This window comes from Mastigoproctus giganteus, chromosome 10, assembly GCF_048544385.1.
Source record: "Mastigoproctus giganteus isolate SK-2022 chromosome 10, ASM4854438v1, whole genome shotgun sequence".
In the NCBI taxonomy this organism is placed as follows: domain Eukaryota; kingdom Metazoa; phylum Arthropoda; class Arachnida; order Uropygi; family Thelyphonidae; genus Mastigoproctus; species Mastigoproctus giganteus.
Genome location: NC_143584.1, coordinates 89109010 through 89128023, shown reverse-complemented (window position 1 = coordinate 89128023; position 19014 = coordinate 89109010). Strand labels below are relative to the sequence as shown.

At 39.0% G+C, this 19014-nt stretch overlaps 1 protein-coding gene across 5 annotated transcripts in view; it reads right to left on the bottom strand.

The window, feature by feature from the left end:
- The window catches only part of LOC150079142 (polyamine-transporting ATPase 13A3-like), a 750840-nt gene that overhangs the window by 512533 nt on the left and 219293 nt on the right, over window positions 1–19014 (bottom strand). For all 5 annotated transcript variants that reach the window (XR_016547547.1, XR_016547548.1, XR_016547549.1 and 2 more), the window contains exon 6: window positions 18123–18292. Coding sequence is in view for 2 of the 5 variants with exons in the window: in XM_090383358.1 (XP_090239484.1) it covers window positions 18123–18292 (170 nt within the window). In the remaining 3 variants the exon portion in view is untranslated. The remainder of the gene's footprint in view (window positions 1–18122; window positions 18293–19014) is intronic.

Below are 19014 nucleotides of genomic sequence, written 5' to 3'. Positions count from 1 at the left end.
TAATAAAGAAGGTAGCATTCTCATACATTTTCTTCAAAATCATAATATATGGGGTATCAATGCCTTGTCTTTCCAGAGCCCGAAACATTGCCTTATGCTGTATGGAGTCAAATGCCTTTTCATAATCCACAAATGCCAGGCATAATTGTTTTATATTCATTTGCATTTTCCATTAGCTGTGACATTACATGAAGGTGATCCATAGTTGAGAATCCTGTCCTAAAGCCAGATTGCTCTTTCGGTTGATTCTCATCAAGTATTCTTTCTAATCTGTTAGTAATGACCCTTGTGAACAACTTGTAGATGTGGGATAACAAGCTAATTGGTCTGTAATTTCCAATTTCTGATTTATCTCCTTTCTTATGCAGCAAAACTATGATTGCATTATTCCACTGCTTAGGCATCATACCTTTTCTAATGCACTTTGTGAAGAGCCTTGCCAGGTTTTGTGTTATGTCTCTTCCTCCCAATTTTAACAACTCTACAGTAACTTCATCTTCTCCCGGGGATTTCCGATTCTTCATTTTCTTCAATGCATGTTCTACCTCATCAGGAAGAATATCGCGTATGTCGTATGTGTTGCTAATTTGCAACCCATCTTCCCCACTGCTGGCATCATTCTCTCGCTCCTTGTATAATTCTCTATAGCAGTCTTCTGCTATTTGAATTATGCCTTCTCTGTGGTTTATAAGTACGCCATTGCTATTCTTCAGTTTCAGTATCATTTGTCTTTCTGTATTACTGCTCATGGCTGCTGATTTAAATCCATTGTTTTCCCTTAATGCTTGTTCTACTTTTCTTGTGTTAAATCTTCTTATGTCCTCTCTGAGTCTCTTTCTAATAGCTTTGCATAACTCAATATACTCAATTTTCTCCTTGTCAGTGTTTATCTTGCTCTTCATTTTTCGCCTTCGGTTCATCGTAACAAGTGTTTCTTGACTAATTTTTTATTCTTTGGATTTCTTTTTCCCTATAGGTTTCTTGGGTTTTATCACTTTCAGAAAGTTGTAATATTCCTTGTCGATATCTTGGTCATTGTCGTTGTCGTTATTTGGTTTTTAGGAGCATTAGCAACTAAGGCCATATTGCTCCAGTGATATGCGGTGGTCATTCCCTGACCTTTCCGAATCCTCTGTATTTGGTGGTGACGGGCTCGAACCCCGGTCTAATCAAGAAGCGTGTGCTACGCACTGCTGCTCCTGCCCACCTGGCTACGTAGGCACCCGATATCTTGGTCCTGAGCAGTCTGCAGAAGCTCAAACTTGTTCTTAAGTTCCAGTACATACTGCCTTTTCTCCTCTTCTGTTATCTCAAAGACCTTTGTATTATTTACTCGAGTCAGTTTTTTCCTTCCCTACATCTATATCAAGTGTACATCTTACCATTCTGTGATCACTTCCAACATTTACCTTATTCAGGACGGTAATATCATTCACAATATATCTTCTGTTAGTGAGGATGAAGTCGATTTCATTAGTTGTTAATCCATTTGGACTCTTTCATGTCCACTTTCTGTTCACCCTTTTCTTGAAAAAAGTGTTCATTACTGACAATCCTTGAGATTCTGCAAATTCCACAAGTCTTTCGCCTCTTTCATTTCTTTCACCTATTCCAAAATTTCCTATAGTTCCCCTTTCTGCGCTGTTTTGTCTTTTTCCAACCTTAGCATTGAAGTCCCCCATAATAATAGTGTAGTGGGTTTTCTGCTCATCTAGAAGACTCAATTTCGGTACATTTCTTCACTCTCTTCATCATCATGGCTCGATGTTGGTGCATAAATCATTAAAATCTTTAGTTTGTACCTCTTAGAAATCTTGAGTATTAGTCTTGACACTCTTGGTGATGTACTTATGAATTCCAAAATGTTGTTTTTAAAATCTTTATGGACCACAAACCCCAACTCCACCTTCACTCCTTTCACTGTTTCCACTGGTGTACAGCACATTTCCACTTGATAGACTTATAAGTGATTCATTTCTTCTTCTTGTATCAGCCAAACCGATGATATTCCAATTCACATTTTATAATTCCTTCTCCAGCTCTAATATCCTGTCTTCACCGATGAGTGATCGTTGTAACAGGCCAAGTTCAGTTTCCGTGCATGGCAGCCTGGTTGTACCCAGAGATTCTTAGCACCCTCTGCTTCCACTCTGATCCTCTCGCTGCCATAAGAGGGGGAGTGAAAGCCGCTGGCGACTGAGGGCCATTTGTTTTGTCATGCTGTCATATGCTGGAGGGTTTGGTCTTTTCCTCTTCACTCTGACCAGGCATCTTGAATGCCTTATACAGCTAAATTAGATAACCTCACAGGTGCCTAGACTCCAGAAGCTGCAACATGCAGAATTTCAGCTTTCTTGGTGGCAGCAACCCTTTGTTCTGCTCACCAATCTCATTGCCCATCTCTGTACTCGTTTCAGCAGCTCTACATCTTTCCTAAAATGAAGCCTCCAGACCTGTATAAAGTACTCAAGGTGCAGCCTGATCAAGTACTCAAGGTAATCATCGTACGTTGGCATTCGAGGTGAGCGGACACGCTTAGACAGGGCTCCTCAGTTAAGTGGTTTACTTTTGGATAGTGCTTTTAAATATTTGATTTATTTAGATATTGTTGGATTATTTTGTTATAGGTTTTCCTGTAACTGTTTGATTTTAATAATATTATAGATAATATTTTTTAAAGTTACTTTCATTGATATTTATTTAATTTTATAATGGTAGTTACGAGATCTGCCTTAAACACGTCACAGGGTATCGTGACTCACACGGAAATAGCAGATGGCGATTTACGGGTGAGTCATGATTTAATCCGTTGTGGAACCTGTGGAATGTTTTCCAAGGTCGACCTGGTGACTAATCCTACCTCACCTGGGGATTCTTTTCTTTGTGATCGATGTAAGGAGTGCACCGATCTTAAATTACAATTTGGTGCACTGATGGAACAATTTGAATCCCTGAAAAAACGAGTGCTTGCCCTCGAAAATAATGCTTCTGGGAGCTCGTCAATGACTCAAAACTCCAGCAATCTACCAAGTGATGCACACCCGATTCGAGCCTCAAAACAGAAAAACCAAGTGCAAACTACCCTGGTTAAAAAGGACATTGTTTTATTAGGAGACTCCATTGTCAGGGAAACGGGGAATATTTTTTGTAATAAAGATAGGTGGAGCAGAACCAGGGTATGTCTGCCGGGAGCAACTATTGATGATGTCACCAACAGACTGTCAGATTTTAAAGGGGGTAAAGAAAATATTATTATTCATGTGGGAACAAATAATATTAAACGTACACGATCTGACGATTTGTTGGAAAAATACAGGACCATGCTGAGGAAATGTCGCGAGCTAGGCCATAATGTCTATGTGTCTGCAATTCTGCCCAGACACGATAGGAGGGATTATATGTTAAGAGCCTTGTGGATTAACTCAAGACTTGAAGGAATCTGCAAGGCTTTAGGGGGTAAATTTCTATCAGCATGGCCCACACTTGTAGGTAGAAGGAATTTGTTTTGTAGAGACGGGATACACTTAAACAAAGGTGGTGCAAAAGTTTTTGCCAGTATTATTGAGGATACCTTAAAGGCTCAGGGAAACTGCTAGTTAGGGGGGATGTGGGTAATACTGACACGCGTTTATCTGATAATATTGGTCAATGTAACTCTTGCACATACCTTAAGAGTTCTTATCTGTTACCCCAACTCGACGTATTATCTAGATGTTCTGGAGGCAAAGACGTTTCACGTGAGCGGGTAGCTAATATCAGGGAAGAGAGCCTAAAAAACTTCAAGGGTTGTGTTAGGGTTGTTAAATATACAAGAACAGTAAATCTTAATTGTTTATACAGTAACGTTAGAAGTGTCGTCAATAAAATGAGCGAATTCGAACTTCTGGTTAAAACAAGTAACGCGGACATAATAGGGCTTACAGAGACGTGGTGCCACCCGGAAATTGGGGATGATGAGTTTCAGTACGGCTTGTATAATGTATTTAGGAAGGATAGAGTAGATAGAAGGGGTGGTGGGGTAATGCTTCTTATCAGAAGCAGCCTGAGTGCGACGATAGCTTTCCCGGATTCAGACATTTCACATGCTAGTATAGAGTCTGTATGGTGTGAGATAGTTGGAAACAAAGGTACAATGCGAGTAGGAGTAATCTATAGACCAGGTGATTGTGAAGACTATGACAAAAGCCTCTACATGCAAATGGAATGGGCAAGTAAGCGTCAATGTCTTATTATGGGTGATTTCAATTTGCCTCTAATTGATTGGAGTAAATGGGAAGGAAACTCGACATGGGGAACAAAATTTTTAAATCAACTAGATGACTGTTATTTGTATCAACATGTCAGGGAAAGTACTAGAGAAAAGAATATCCTAGACCTCATCATCACACATGAATCAGATGACATAACAGGGCTGACAGTAGAGGAACCAGTAGCAGGAAGTGATCATGGAGTTCTACGGTGGATGATGACGAGAGAGGTAGCAGAAGTAAAAGGCAAAGGAATGGGTTTTAATTTCAGAAAAGGAAATTATGATGCCTTAAGGTACTACATGGCCTCTATTAACTGGGTAGATATCGCGCAGAGAATGAATACAATTGAACTGTGGTACGCTTTTAAAACATTAATCACAGATGCCTTGAATGCGTATATACCATTAAAAAAATACTCCACGAGAAGGGTTCCAAGTTGGATGAATAGTGAAGTTGCCACATTACTTGAGCAGAAAAAGGTGGCATGGAAAGGTTACAGAGCAATAAAAAGTACTGAAGCCTATAACAGCTACAAGGTGATCTGTAATAGAGCCACAGAAAAGGTTCGACAGGCGAAGGCAGTTTATGAGAAATCACTAGCAAACAGAGCAAAGAGGGGGGATAAAGAATTCTTCACATATATAAATGCCAAGAAGAGCAGGACAAACCAGATCGGACCTTTACGTAAGGGAAAGGGGATAGTAATAAATACACCAGCTGCCGTTGCAGATGAACTCAACAGTTATTTTGCATCGATATTTACAAATGAAAAGCCTTTTGTGGCAATGGGAAATTGTGGGAGCGAAGTTAAAAAATATGTAATTAATGATATTGAAATTTCGCAAGATTATTTAATGAAAACACTTTCAAGCCTACAGACCAGTAAGGCTCCTGGAGTTGATGGAATATACCCTATAATCTTGAGAGAGGCGGCAAGCGAGTGCATTGAACCACTGAGGCTGGTTATGCGAGCATCACTAGACTCTGGGGAGATTCCCTTGGATTGGAGAAGTGCAAATGTATCTCCCATACATAAGGGTGGCTCTAAAAGTGAAGTGGGAAATTATCGACCTGTCAGTCTGACTTCAGTAGTAGGGAAAATCATGGAGGCAATGATCAAGGGTGGAATTCAGGATCATTTGGATCGAATTGAAATTCTCAAGGATACTCAGCATGGTTTTGTAAAGGGAAAATCATGTTTAACAAATCTGGTTCGCTATTTCGAAAGGGTCACTCACGAGCTGGATTTAGGGAATAATTTCGACATTGTTTATTTAGATTTCAGCAAAGCTTTTGACTCAGTCCCACATGAGCGGTTGCTTTATAAGCTAGAACAGGTTGGAATCACTGGGAAAATCCTTAGATGGATAGAAGGATGGCTTCAGGGCAGGAGGCAGAGGGTTGTGATAAATGGCTATTCCTCAGATCGGGTTGATGTAAGAAGTGGGGTTCCCCAAGGATCAGTATTAGGACCACTGTTGTTTTTAATTTTCATAAACGACATTGATGAAGGGATAGAGGGCGTGATGTCTAAATTTGCAGATGATGTTAAAATTGGTAGAGTAGTTAATGATCACTGTCAAGCTGAGCTTCTTCAGAGAGACCTAGATAGACTTCAAGAATGGTCAGAAAAATGGCAGCTGTGCTTTAATCCAACAAAGTGTAAGGTATTACACCTGGGAAACAGTAATCCCAAAATAACTTATTCACTTGGTGGAGTTCAACTAAACCCAGTACTGGAGGAAAGGGACTTGGGTATTACGATACGGTCAGACATGAAATTCTCTGAGCATTGTAAACAGGTTGCAAGGAAGGCCCATGGGGTCCTATCGATGATCTATCGAACTTTTGCAAGTACAGATAGGGACGTGATAATCCCATTATATAAGGCTTATGTTAGACCACACTTGGAATACTGTGTTCAAGTATGGAGACCGCACCTAAAGAAAGACATCGAGCTTCTTGAAAGGGTGCAAAGAAGGGTAACTCGCCTGGTGAGATCGGCAAAAGGGCGTCCTTATGAAGAAAGACTTCGAATATGTGGGTTGCAGAGTTTGGAAACTAGACACCTTAGAGGAGATTTGATTGAGGTGTTTAAGGCTCTGAGAGGCATCAGTAAAATGAATGAGGACAAAATTTTCAAGATTATAAATGATGCTAGAACTAGGGGACATAAATTCAAGTTACGGGGGGAAATGTTTAGATTGGACTGCAGGAAGTTTTATTTTAGCCAGCGAGTTATAAATTATTGGAATAAGTTGCCTTCATGGGTGGTAGAGGCCGACAGTTTGGGGAAATTCAAAGGTCATCTGGATAGTACTTTCGGGTAAGGGAAGCGCATAGGATGATAGGATTAATTTCCTTTTTATTTATTTTTTATTTCATTTTATTATTTTTATTTATTTATTAATTATTATTATTTATTTATTTATTTATTTAATTTTTGTTTATATCATTGTTTTGTTCGGATTTTTTTTTTTTTTTTTTTTTTTTTGGCTGGTGCAGCATAAGCCATAGGCTTCCCTGCACCATACGGCCGTTACTAATACTAATACTAATAACCTCCTTATCCCAGCTAGTAAAATTCCAGTATATCATCGACAAGACACCATGAGCTACTTTTGCAGCCTGTCTGCACTGCTCAGAAAACTTCATATCTGACTGCCCAATTACCCCAGGTCCATTTCATTCTCCACTACCCTGAGTGTGGTACCACCCAGCTGATATGTTACTCTGGGGTTACTGCTACCCATATGCAGTACAGTCGGTCCTCGTATAACACGTGTTTGCATTATACGAATTCGATCATACACGATTTATAAATAGGGGAACGTTATCTTATATAACACGAACCGAATTCGCTTATACACGATTCGCCTTTGTGTTTACAAGAAATGGCAGTCGAATGCGGAATCACCCCAAATGAACGCAACACGATAGGAACGAAGAAGATTCTGAAAATGTATTTATGTGTTTTATATCAGTGAAGGGGAAACACATTTCACCATAATAACGTAAAAACCAACACAATTCCAGCTATCGATATAATCGCAAATGCAATTAGATGGAGTTTACTACCAGTTTATAACAGATTCCACTAGCAGAAACGCAACTGGAAATTGTTTTTATTGTTTTATGGTAGTAACCCCCAGAAATGTGCTTTAGTAAAATGTGAGGTGTTAATAGTGTATCTCGGCCTTTACAGTGTTGTTTATTCAGTTGCTACACGCGCGCAGCTTTGTTTCTGTGTATCAAACGTGCCACCTCGTTTGTAATTGTGCTTTATTCCCTAAAAATGAGTAAATTACTTAAAAGGTGTGAAAAGGAAGCGTCCTGGCTAAGACACTGCAGATTCAGAGAGAAAAAAAAAAAGAAGCAATATCGATAAACAGAGGCGGACTGGGTCAAAAATTCTTACCCGGGAAAATTTGTAGTGGCCTCATACTACGGTTTATGGCCAAAATCACACCGGCCTACGGCCCACCGTGGTTTCCCCCGTAAGGCTTATGGCCAGTCCGCTTCTGTCGATAGAGAAAAAATATGAAATTGTGAAACGCTTTGAGCGAAATGAAAGACCATGTGATATTGCACGTGCTACAGACCTAAATGAGGCAATGCGGAGAATTACAAAGAATGCAGAGAAAATAAAAACAACTTTCATAGCGGGAACAACTCAAAGTGTAATTAAAATCATTAGATTAAGACACAAAGAATTGGAAGAGATGGAACGGCTGTCATCTCTTTGGATAGAAAATCAAACAAAAAGCAAGTTTGCTTACGATAGAAGCAAAAGCATTAGCAATATTTTATTACGACTTACGTATTATAATTTATACTTACGTATTATAAAATACGTAAGTATTTTATTACGACTATTTTATTTAATATAATAAATTTTTTACGAATAAAATACGTATTTTATCCGTAAAAAATACTTTTTTAGTATTAAAAAATACTAAAAATACTTTATTATAATATAATATTATTTTTATTACGTATTTTAATCGTTATAAAATACGTAAGTATTTTATAACGATTAAAATTACCCGATTATTTATTGTGTTTGGTAATGTTTTGGTTCCAAATGTGTGTTCAATCTTGGGTGGTCGGCACCTAACCCATAGGGCCTGTTGTTTATATTGCACGATTTTGCATTGCACGAGGGTTTCAAGGAACGCAACTATCGTGCTATACGAGGACAGACTGTACTTTACATTTGTCGATGTTAAACTTCAGTTGCCGCCTCTCAGCCCATCTGCTTAACTTTTCCAGATCCTGTTCCAGTAGCATACTATCATTACTGTCATTAACAACCCTACCAACCTTCATATCGTCTGCAAACTTCGACCTGAATCCTGATATACCATCATCAATATCATTGATAAATACCGACAACAACAATGAGCCTAATACTGAACCATGGGGTACATGACTAATAACATTAGTCCACAAAGAGCAGTGTCCATTTATTATCACTCTGTGTTCTTCCCATTCAACCATCCTTTTATCCATTGTAGCAACTTGCCCTTAATGCCATACTGCTCCAATCTGTACAGTAGTCTTCCATGTGCAACAGTATCAAAAGCTTTCCTAAAATTCAAGTATATGATATCAAAATTATTTTTCTGCATCCAGTTCCTTTGTGACCGCATCATAGTATCCAAATAAATTTGTCAGACAAGGCTTCCCCTTAACAAATCCATGCTGTGTCTGAACTATAGCTGCAGTCTTGTCCAGATGATCCTGCATTGGTTTCTTAACCATTGCCTCCATTAATTTCCCTGGAACAGAAGTTAAACTAACAGATCTGTAATTACTCATGTCACCCTTTGATCCCTCTTTATGAATTGGAGATACATTTGCACATCTCCAGTCTGTGGGGACATCCCCTGAGTCCAAGGATGCTTTCATAATTATGGCTAACGGTTTGCTTCCTGCCTTTGCCAACTTCTATAATATAACTGGATAGATCCCATCCATCCAGCAGTATATCAAGGATTATACCACTGTTTTATATTTATTTTAAATTCATCATCATCATCAGCCATTTTCAATCCAATGCAGGATGAAGGCCTCTCCAGCAACTTTCCAGTTCCTTCTGTTTTGAGCACTGGCCATCCATTTACTACCCAAAAACTCATGAATTTCATCTATCCATCTCCGCCTTTGTCTTCCAGGTTTTCTTCTAGCTCCTCTTGGGTACCATTCTGTTATTTTCTTAGTCCATCTGTCATCATGTCTTCGAGCTATGTGTCCTGCCCAAGACCATTTTAGTTCTTTAGTTTTGATAAGAATGTCCTTTACTTGAGTTTGCTGCCTAATCCATGTGTTTCTCTCCTTATCTAACAGTCTGATTCCCAATATAATTCGTTACATTCTTCGCTGTGTAGTTCTCAGCTTCTCTTCCATTCTTTTGGTGAGTGCCCAAGTTTCACTTCCATAAGTCATGGTGGGGAGTATACATTGATTCATTATTTTACGTTTCAGACAAACTGGGATATTGCTCTTCAGTATGTGACTAAATTTCCTGAATGCTATCCATCCAAAATTTATTCTTCTCTTGACTTCCAGCCATTTATCATTATTACAGCTAATAACTTGTCCCAGATAAGTATATGACTCCACCTTTTCAATTACTGCTCCTTCAATCATTATTTCCCTTTCCGTGGCATACTTGTTCATCATTACTTTTGTTTTAGCCATATTCATCTTTAGTCCAAAATCCTTACTAACTGTGCATAACTGATTAAGATTTTCCTCTAATTCTTTGGGGTCGTGGCTTATGACCACAATGTCATCTGCAAATTGTAAATGGTTTAGGTACTCTCCATTCACATTGACTCCTTTCTGCGACCAGTCTAATCTTCTGAAAGCTTCCTCAAGGGCAGCAGTAAACGGCTTCGGAGATATTGTGTCTCCTTGTCGAACTCCTTTCTCAATTTTAAATTTCCTACTGTCTTTGTCTAGTCTAATAAAGGAGGTAGCACACTCATATATTTTCTTCAAAATCATAATATATGGGGTATCAATGCCTTGTCTTTCCAGTGCCCGAAACATTGCCTTATGCTGTATGGAGTCAAATGCCTTTTCATAATCCACAAATGCCAGGCATAATGGTGTTTTATATTCATTTGCTTTCTCCATTAGCTGTGATATTACGTGAAGCTGATCCATAGTTGAGAATCTGGTCCTAAAGCAAGCTTGCTCTTTCGGTTGATTCTCATCAAGTATTCTTTCTAATCTGTTAGTAATGACCCTTGTGAACAACTTGTAGATGTGGGATAACAAGCTAATTGGTCTATAATTTCCAATTTCTGATTTATCTCCTTTCTTATGCAGCAAAACTATGATTGCATTATTCCACTGCTTAGGCATCATACCTTTTCTAATGCACTTTGTGAAGAGCCTTGCCAGGTTTTGTGTTATGTCTCTTCCTCCCAATTTTAACAACTCTACAGTAACTTCATCTTCTCCCGGGGATTTCCGATTCTTCATTTTCTTCAATGCATGTTCTACCTCATCAGGAAGAATATCGGGTATGTCGTATGTGTTGCTACTTTGCAATCCATCTTCCCCACTGCTGGAATCATTCCCTCGCTCCTTGTATAATTCTCTATAGTAGTCTTCTGCTATTTGAATTATGCCTTCTCTGCTGTTTATAAGTACACCATCGCTATTCTTCAGTTTCAGTATCATTTGTCTTTCTGTATTACTGCTCATGGCTGCTGATTTAAATCCTTTGTTTTCCCTTAATGCTTCTTCTACTTTTCTTGTGTTAAATCTTCTTATGTCCTCTCTGAGTCTCTTTCTAATGGCTTTGCATAACTCAGTATACTCAATTTTCTCCCTGTCAGTGTCTTTCTTGCTTTATTTTAAATTAACAACCCCTCACTATGGCTCCTAAAGTTAATAAACCTAATACAGAGAAGAACAAAAGAAGAATAACATTAAAGCTTATTGACCAACTTCATATAATCCAAACTATTACATTAGGGTTTGTGCCGTACCTAGACTTCTGTCAGCTCCGGGAAAAAGGACAACAGATTGATGCCCATCTTTGTTTTATTGACTTTTAAAAGGCCTTTGATCAAGTTCAACACACCAAACCCATCGAGATCCTTGGAGTCTGGCCTTGATGAAAAGGGCATCCAAATAATCAAACACCACTACAGGAACCAAACAGCATCTGTTGTAGTTGATGGCAGAAAGACAGAAAACACCAACATTGAATGTGGAGTGAGGCAAGGATGTGTACTCTCCCTACCTCCTGTTTATCATTTACTTGGACATCATCTTCAAAAGAGGATTAAAAGGAAGAAATGAAGGAATATCTGTCAATGGCAGAGTGATTAACAACATTCGCTATGCAGATGACACTACTTTGTACAACTAATATGCAGGACTTGCAGATACCTCTCAATCGTGTGAATGAAGAAATTGAAAGAATGGGCTTCAGAATTAATATCAACAAGACTAGCTCATGGTCCTTAATGGAGCAATGCCAACACCTCCTCTAGTGTTAAATGGAAGGCTCATAGAGTTGACAAAATCAAATATCTAGGCTGTTGGATCAATGACAAAAACGAACCAGATATGGAAATAAAAGCAAGGGTTGAAATGGCCAGGCAGTATTTTCTTAAAATGATACCTGCATTGTGCAATGGAAACCTGTATTTTCACCTGAGAATCTGGATGATGAGATTTTATGTTTGGTCAGTTTTGTTGTATGGTACTGAGACAGGGACACTGAAAACTAACACTTCAAAAAAACTAGAAGCATTTGAATGATGGACGTACAGAATAATGTTAAAAATACCATGGACAGCAAGAGTGACCTGCAGAATTGCTGAAGAACAAAGAAAAGAAAATCGGTGTATCTTGGACACCTGATGAGGAACAACAAATACACAATTCCACGGCTAATTATTGAGGGGAGACTGGAAGGAAGAAGAAGAAGAAGACGCCCTGGGAGAAAACGTACATCGTTGCTTGATAACATTAAGAACTGTATAGAACTGAACACCGAGCATCTGTTCAAAGCTACCAGAGACAGAGAGACATTTGCCGTGGTGGCCGCTGATCTCCGTTAGGAGATGGCACACAGAGAAGAAGAATGAAGATATAATCTTAATAATTAATTGAAGAGGAGATAACTTATTTCTTTTTCACTTCTATTAACTGCAGAAAAAGAAAAAAATTCATAACTCACCTGAATTGTAACTCATTGAATAGATTAACTAACTGTTTTTGTCTATTATTGCACTTGTGCATTTTATCAAAAGCAGTGTACTATACCAGAAGTTGTAAACTTATAAAAATAAAAACATTTTTAATATAAAATAAAAACATTTTTAATATAAAATAAAAACATTTTTAATATAAAATAAAAACATTTTTAATATAAAATAAAACTTTTGCAATTCACAATATTATCTATACTACTTCTGTAATACAAAATGTCCTTAAATCTACACATTTGTCCATTATTAAAAAAAAAAAACCGCCTGGGAAGATAGGAGAGTTTCATAGTTACCAAACTCCACTGCATTCTAGCTTTTTTAAACCCTACTTACATTTACACAATTACACTATGATAAATAATAATTGATGTAAATTATATTTATATTAATAAATAAATAATATATGGGGAAATACACCTATTTATATTAATAAATAGGTGTATTTCCCCATGTATAAGATGCACCTTTTTTCGAAAAATTTGGGGTCTAAAAACTGGGTGCGTCTTATACAGTGGTTGTAGATTTTTTTTACTTGCATTTCCCGCTTTTTCGCCCTTGTTGTCTTTGCGCTCATTGTTTCACACTTGTTACCGGTATATTAGGTTACATTTTGCCACGTTCTGCCCAGAAATGGATCAGAAAAGATTTTCGTACAGTGCTGAATTCAAGTTAAAAGTGATCCAGTTTGCAAAAGTGAATGGAAATCGTGCTGCTGAACGTAAGTTTGGTCCTCCTCCAACTGAGAAAACAATCCGAGACTGGCTACGGGAAGAAGAAACCCAACTGAAAATGCCACGGCAGAAGAAGGCCATGAGAGGCAAGTCAGCAAAATGGCCTGATTTAGAGAGGGAATTGAAGATATGGATTGAAGAGCAAAGGGCAATTGGAATTCCTGTGTCCACAAAGATGGTTCAGCATGAGGCAAGAAGACTTGCTGATGAAAAAGAAGTTACTGATTTCAAAGGAGGACACAATTGGTGCTTCAGGTTCATGAAACGGAATGGACTAAGCATGCATACACGCACCAAACTTGCCCAAAAGATGCCTGAAAGCTATGAGCAGAAGGTCCTTGAATTTCATCGTTTTGTCATTCAATGTCGGAAGACACATCAGTTTGAGTTGGGACAGATTGCAAATATGGACAAAGTCCCCCTTCAATTTGATGTCCCAAGTAACAGAACTGTTGATAAGAAGGGGTGAAAACTGTAACTGTGAAGACAAGTGGACATGAAAAGAGCCATTATACAGTTGTTCTAGCTTGTTGTGCCGACGGAACCAAGCTGCCTCCTATGCTGATTTTCAAACACAAAACAATGCTAAAAGAAGACATTCCTCGAGGAGTGATTGTCCATGTTCATGACAAGGGTTGGATGGATCAGGATTGGATGAAGATCTGGCTTGAGAAAGTTTGGAGCAGGAGACCAGGTGGGCTCTTACACAAACCTGCCCTAATGGTGCTTGATCAGTTCAGGGCACACATAACAAAAAATACAAAGAAGATTGCTGCAGAGCAAAAAACAAAACTTGCCGTCATACCTGGAGGCTTGACATCCCAGCTCCAACCACTTGATGTCAGCATTAACAAACCCTTCAAAGCTGCCAAGAGAGATGAATGGAACCAATGGATGAAGTCTTCTGGGGACAATTTGACACCAGCAGGAAGAGTAAAGAAACCAGCTATAGGAGTTTGTACCTGGGTGAAAAGATCCTGGGACAATATCAAGGTTTAGATCATTGTCAAGTCATTTAAGAAGTGTGGCATTTCAAATGCCATAGATGGAACTGAGGAAGAGGCAATATATGAAGACAGTGAATCGTCATCAGACACAGATGAGGACAAGCTAATGGATGGGAGTTTTGACAGTGATGAGTTGTATGAATTTTATGATGTATAAAACTTGAGTTCAATAACTTTATTATCATTATCATTATCATTATTAACCATATGGTACAAGGAAGCCTGAGGCTTATGGTGCACCAGCAAAAAAAAAAAAAAAATTCCCATTACCCTGAGAGAGAGAGAGAGAGAGAGAGAGAGAGAGAGAGAGAGAGAGAGAGAGAGAAGAATGATGATATCCAGCTCAGGACCCTGGGTTTGCCAAGCCCATACTCACCAGATGTGAGCCCCTGGAGTTGATGCGCTGGTGTATAGACAAAGAAGGGGAGAAAGACTGAAGACTGGGGAGAAAAGTCAGCAGTATGGGGACAATAGAGTAGGTGTCCCCAAAAGCAGTGGGGTAGGCCCTTACCAGTGGCATAGCTACCATGTAGGCTGGCAATGCGATTGCCTCCGAGCTCGGGCCCTTTAGGGGCCTGGCGTCTTTGGCTGTCTCCTCTTTTTGCAATTTTCATTAATTAAGTAGGGGCCCGAACATGTTCTTTGCCTCCGGGCCCGAAAAAGGTTAGCTACTGGCACATACCCCACCAGGAGTAGAGAAGCGGAGAGTGACAGGGGGGAGGGAAGAGCAAACCATCTCCCTCCTGCCAGGACTTTTCCTGAATTGGGAATTAAAGGTGAATAGGACTAGGGAGTCCGATTCAGACCGCCATATGGCGTACCGCAGTAGTTCCTGCATTTATGTCCAGTCCGAGTTTTTTGTCAATTGGTTTGTTTGCATGCACTGATCTTCGTTGGGGAGTTCCTGTAGCTGTGTCTAACCAAGTTCTTTGTCACTGCTATTTTCTTTGATCTTTGTAGGGTCCTGTTGGGTGCTTTGATCAGTTTATGGCCTCACTTCGGTCGGGGTTGTCTTCTTCCATGCTCATTTGATTTCCTCTTGCTCTTTAGCATTAGCAGAGGCATTTGATGCAAGAAAGCAAGCTTATGCAGCATCAGCCCAAAAAAAAAAAAAAAAAAAAAAAAACCCACTTCCACTTCACCCCTCTGTTCGTTCAAAATATCTGTCCAGCTGAGCCTTAAACTTATTTAGGCTATCAACCTCCACCACAAGGGATGGAAGTCTGTTCCACCAACCAACCACCCGCTGGCTAAAGGCAAATTTCCGCACGTCTATCCTACATCTGTCTTTCCTCAATTTGAATTTATGCCCTCTCAGGTGATTTTTCTGAGCTAGAGGAAGAATCCCATCAGCATTGAGCATGCTTAAACCATTCAAGGCTTTATACACCTCTATCAGATCACCTCGCTGGTGCCTAGTCTCCAGACACTGTAATTTGCAAAACTTAAGCCTTTCTTCGTAAGAGCACCCCTTTGTTCCATTCACTAATCTTGTTGCCCTTCTCTGTACTCGTTCCAGCAGCTCTACATCCTTCTTGAAATGAGGCCTCCAGACCTGTATACAGTACTCTAGGTGTGGCCTGACCATTGCCTTATACAATGGAATAATCACCTCCTTATCCCTGCTGGAAAAATTCCTGTATATCATTGACAATACTCCATGAGCTACTCTTGCAGCCCGTCTGCACTGCTCAGAGAACTTCATATCTGCCTGCACAATCACCCCCAAGTCCCTTTCATTCTCTACCACTGTCAGTGTAGTACCACAGAGTTGATACGTTGCTCTGGGGTTGCTGTTTCCCATGTGTAGTACTTTACATTTGTCAATGTTAAACTTCATTTGCCACCTCTCAGCCCATTTGCTCAACCTTTCCAGATCCTGTTGCAGCAGCATAGTGTCAGTAGTGTCCTTGACAACCCTGCCAACCTTTGTATCATCTGCAAACTTGGACATTAAGCTTGATATACCATCATCAATATCATTTATAAATACAGAAAACAATAATGGACCCAACACTGAGCCCTGAGGGACTCCACTAATAACATTAGTCCACGATGAGCAGTGTCCATTGATTACCACTCTCTGTCTTCTCCCCCTCAACCACCCCTTTATCCATAGCAGCAATTTGCCTCCAATGTCACACTGCTCCAATTTGTGTAGCAGTCTTCCATGTGCAACAGTATCAAAAGCCTTTCTAAGATCCAAGTATATAATATCAAAGTTATTCCCTGCATCCAGTTCTTTTGTGACTGCATCATAGTATCCAATCAAGTTGGTCAGGCAAGACTTCCCCTTAACAAAACCATGCTGTGTCTGAGCTATAACTGAAGTCTTGTCTAAATGATCCTGCAGTGCTTCTTTAACCAGTGCCTCCATTAATTTTCCTGGAACAGAAGTTAAGCTCACAGGTCTATAATTACTTGTGTCAGCCTTTGATCCTCCTTTGTGAATTGGGGTCACATTTGCACATTTCCAGTCTATGGGTACCTCCCCTGAGTCCAAGGAAGCTCTCATAATTATGGCTAAGGGTTTGCTTACTCCTCCACTTTACTCCCAGTTATTTCAAGATTCTGTAGCTTACTGCTAGAGTTGAATACACCTCTGGCATTCTCCTTGCTGAATAACTCCTCATGTGTGAATGTCGATGCAAAATATTCATTTAGTTTGTTTGCTACCTGAGCAGGATCTTCAACAGTTGACCCATCAATATCAAGTGGACCAATCTGATTCATCCCCTTCCTTCTAGAGTTTACATAAGTAAAGAACTCTTTGCTGTTTTTCTTTGCATCCCTTGCCAAGGATTTCTCGTAATCTGCCTTCGCCTGCCTAACCTCCTTTGTAACTTGGTTGCATATCAACTTGTATCTATCATAGGCTTCTGTGTCATGTGTTAATTTGTAAGTATCCCATGCATTTTTCTTCTCTGCCATATGCCTCATTAGTTCATCTGACATCCATTTAGGCCTAGACCTTGAACAATATTTCTTAGTTGGTATGTAAAGCCTAGTAGCTTCCAAGATAAGTTCTTTGAATGCTTCCCATTTTGAATTTGCTGTTGGTAACATCATCAGTTGGTCCCACTGTATAGAATTTAAATACTGTCTCAGTCCATCGTAGTCGCCTTTACGGAAGCAATAACCCTTCCCTTTACCCCTAATGGTAGTTACCTCTTTCAGTAAATCCCACTTCAGCACACTGTGATCACTGCCACCTAGTGGTTCATTTATCTGCAGATTCTTAATGCATGAAGAATCACTGCTGATAATCAAATCAAGAGTATTACTCCCTCTAGTTGCCTCCCGAACATGCTGATGTAGAAAACAATCATCCAATAAATCCACAAAAGCCCTGCTAGTATGTGAGTAACTTTATGTAATACATTTTCAAATTTCGGGCCCAAAAATTAAGGTGCGTCTTATACATGGGGAAATACGGTGATATAATACAATTATAATAAATAATATCAGAAAACATTTTTTTTAGAGGAACAACAGTCAAATATAGATGAAAACAATGCAGCCAGTGTACCTAGAGAATGGATGGGAAAAAAAAAAAAACTCTTGTGAAAATAACACCCCCCAAGGGTGGGTGGGTGGGTGTGTGTGTGTGTGTGTGTGTGTCGGGATGCAGACAGACAACAACCAGGCATACAAATATGTAAATTAAATAATAACAAAAGCTGAGCTGAAAAGTAAGTTCACTTATTTATTCAAAATGATCTTGAACTAACAAGAAAGAAATCATCACAAACTGAATAATGAAGCTAAAAAAATAATAAATATCCATTAAATAAACATGTTGCATTTGCAAATACAAATTCATTACAGAAGCTAGGGTAATAATCTGATTTATTGCACTACAATAACATCACATGTAAGTATACATAAAATTACCTTAGGGCCTGTTCAGCAGATGATAGACCTCTCTGATGGTGAAAGTATGAACATGGAAGACCTCTATCTAGTCCTCTAAGTGGCACAAATTGCTTGGAAAGATTGTCCCACAAATAACGTACTTTCTTGTTTTCAAAGTACATTAAAGAGCAAGTTGGCCAAAATTCTCCCTAAAATTATAAACATATCATTCATTAACAGACAAATAAATGTGCGCTCGCGCGCACACACACACACACACACACACACACACACACACTAATCACCACTACTCAGCAAATTTTCAGAAATCATGGACAACACTGGTATACATTATTTTTGCTGCTTAAAATTATGAGAATTTTATTCCCTACCTGATGGGAATACCAAGAACAACTGTCTCTTTTTTTTCTTTTGGCATGTAAAATTTCCAAAAAAATTACATTACAGCATTTGCCATACTGACCTAATTTGACGAATACATTATGCAATCTAGTAATCATCTAGTAATCAAAGAATTCTTGTAGTATTTTAATTGTTAATTTATCATCATGTGTTGTTATTATTATTAATGACGTAACTTCACCCCCCCCCCCCAGAATATGCTGCATCATTGATGTATGAACAATCCTGATTCCAACTGCTACACCTGACATTTAACACCGCAAAATTAAAAATAAAGAATCACACTTCTAATGCTTTCATATGCGAGTTCCTAATCTGTGAACATTGCTTTGCTGCCCTAGTCTGGGTCATGATTCCCTTTAAGTACAATTTAATTAACAATGAAATTTAATAAGAACAAAAGGTAAAGAGAGCCAACATGAGAACCACAGGAAACTTTTAGCAGTCAAATGCGATTCCTGGTACTGCAGCTTCTCCCTGCATTCTCGGTAAACAGATGGTGCATGTT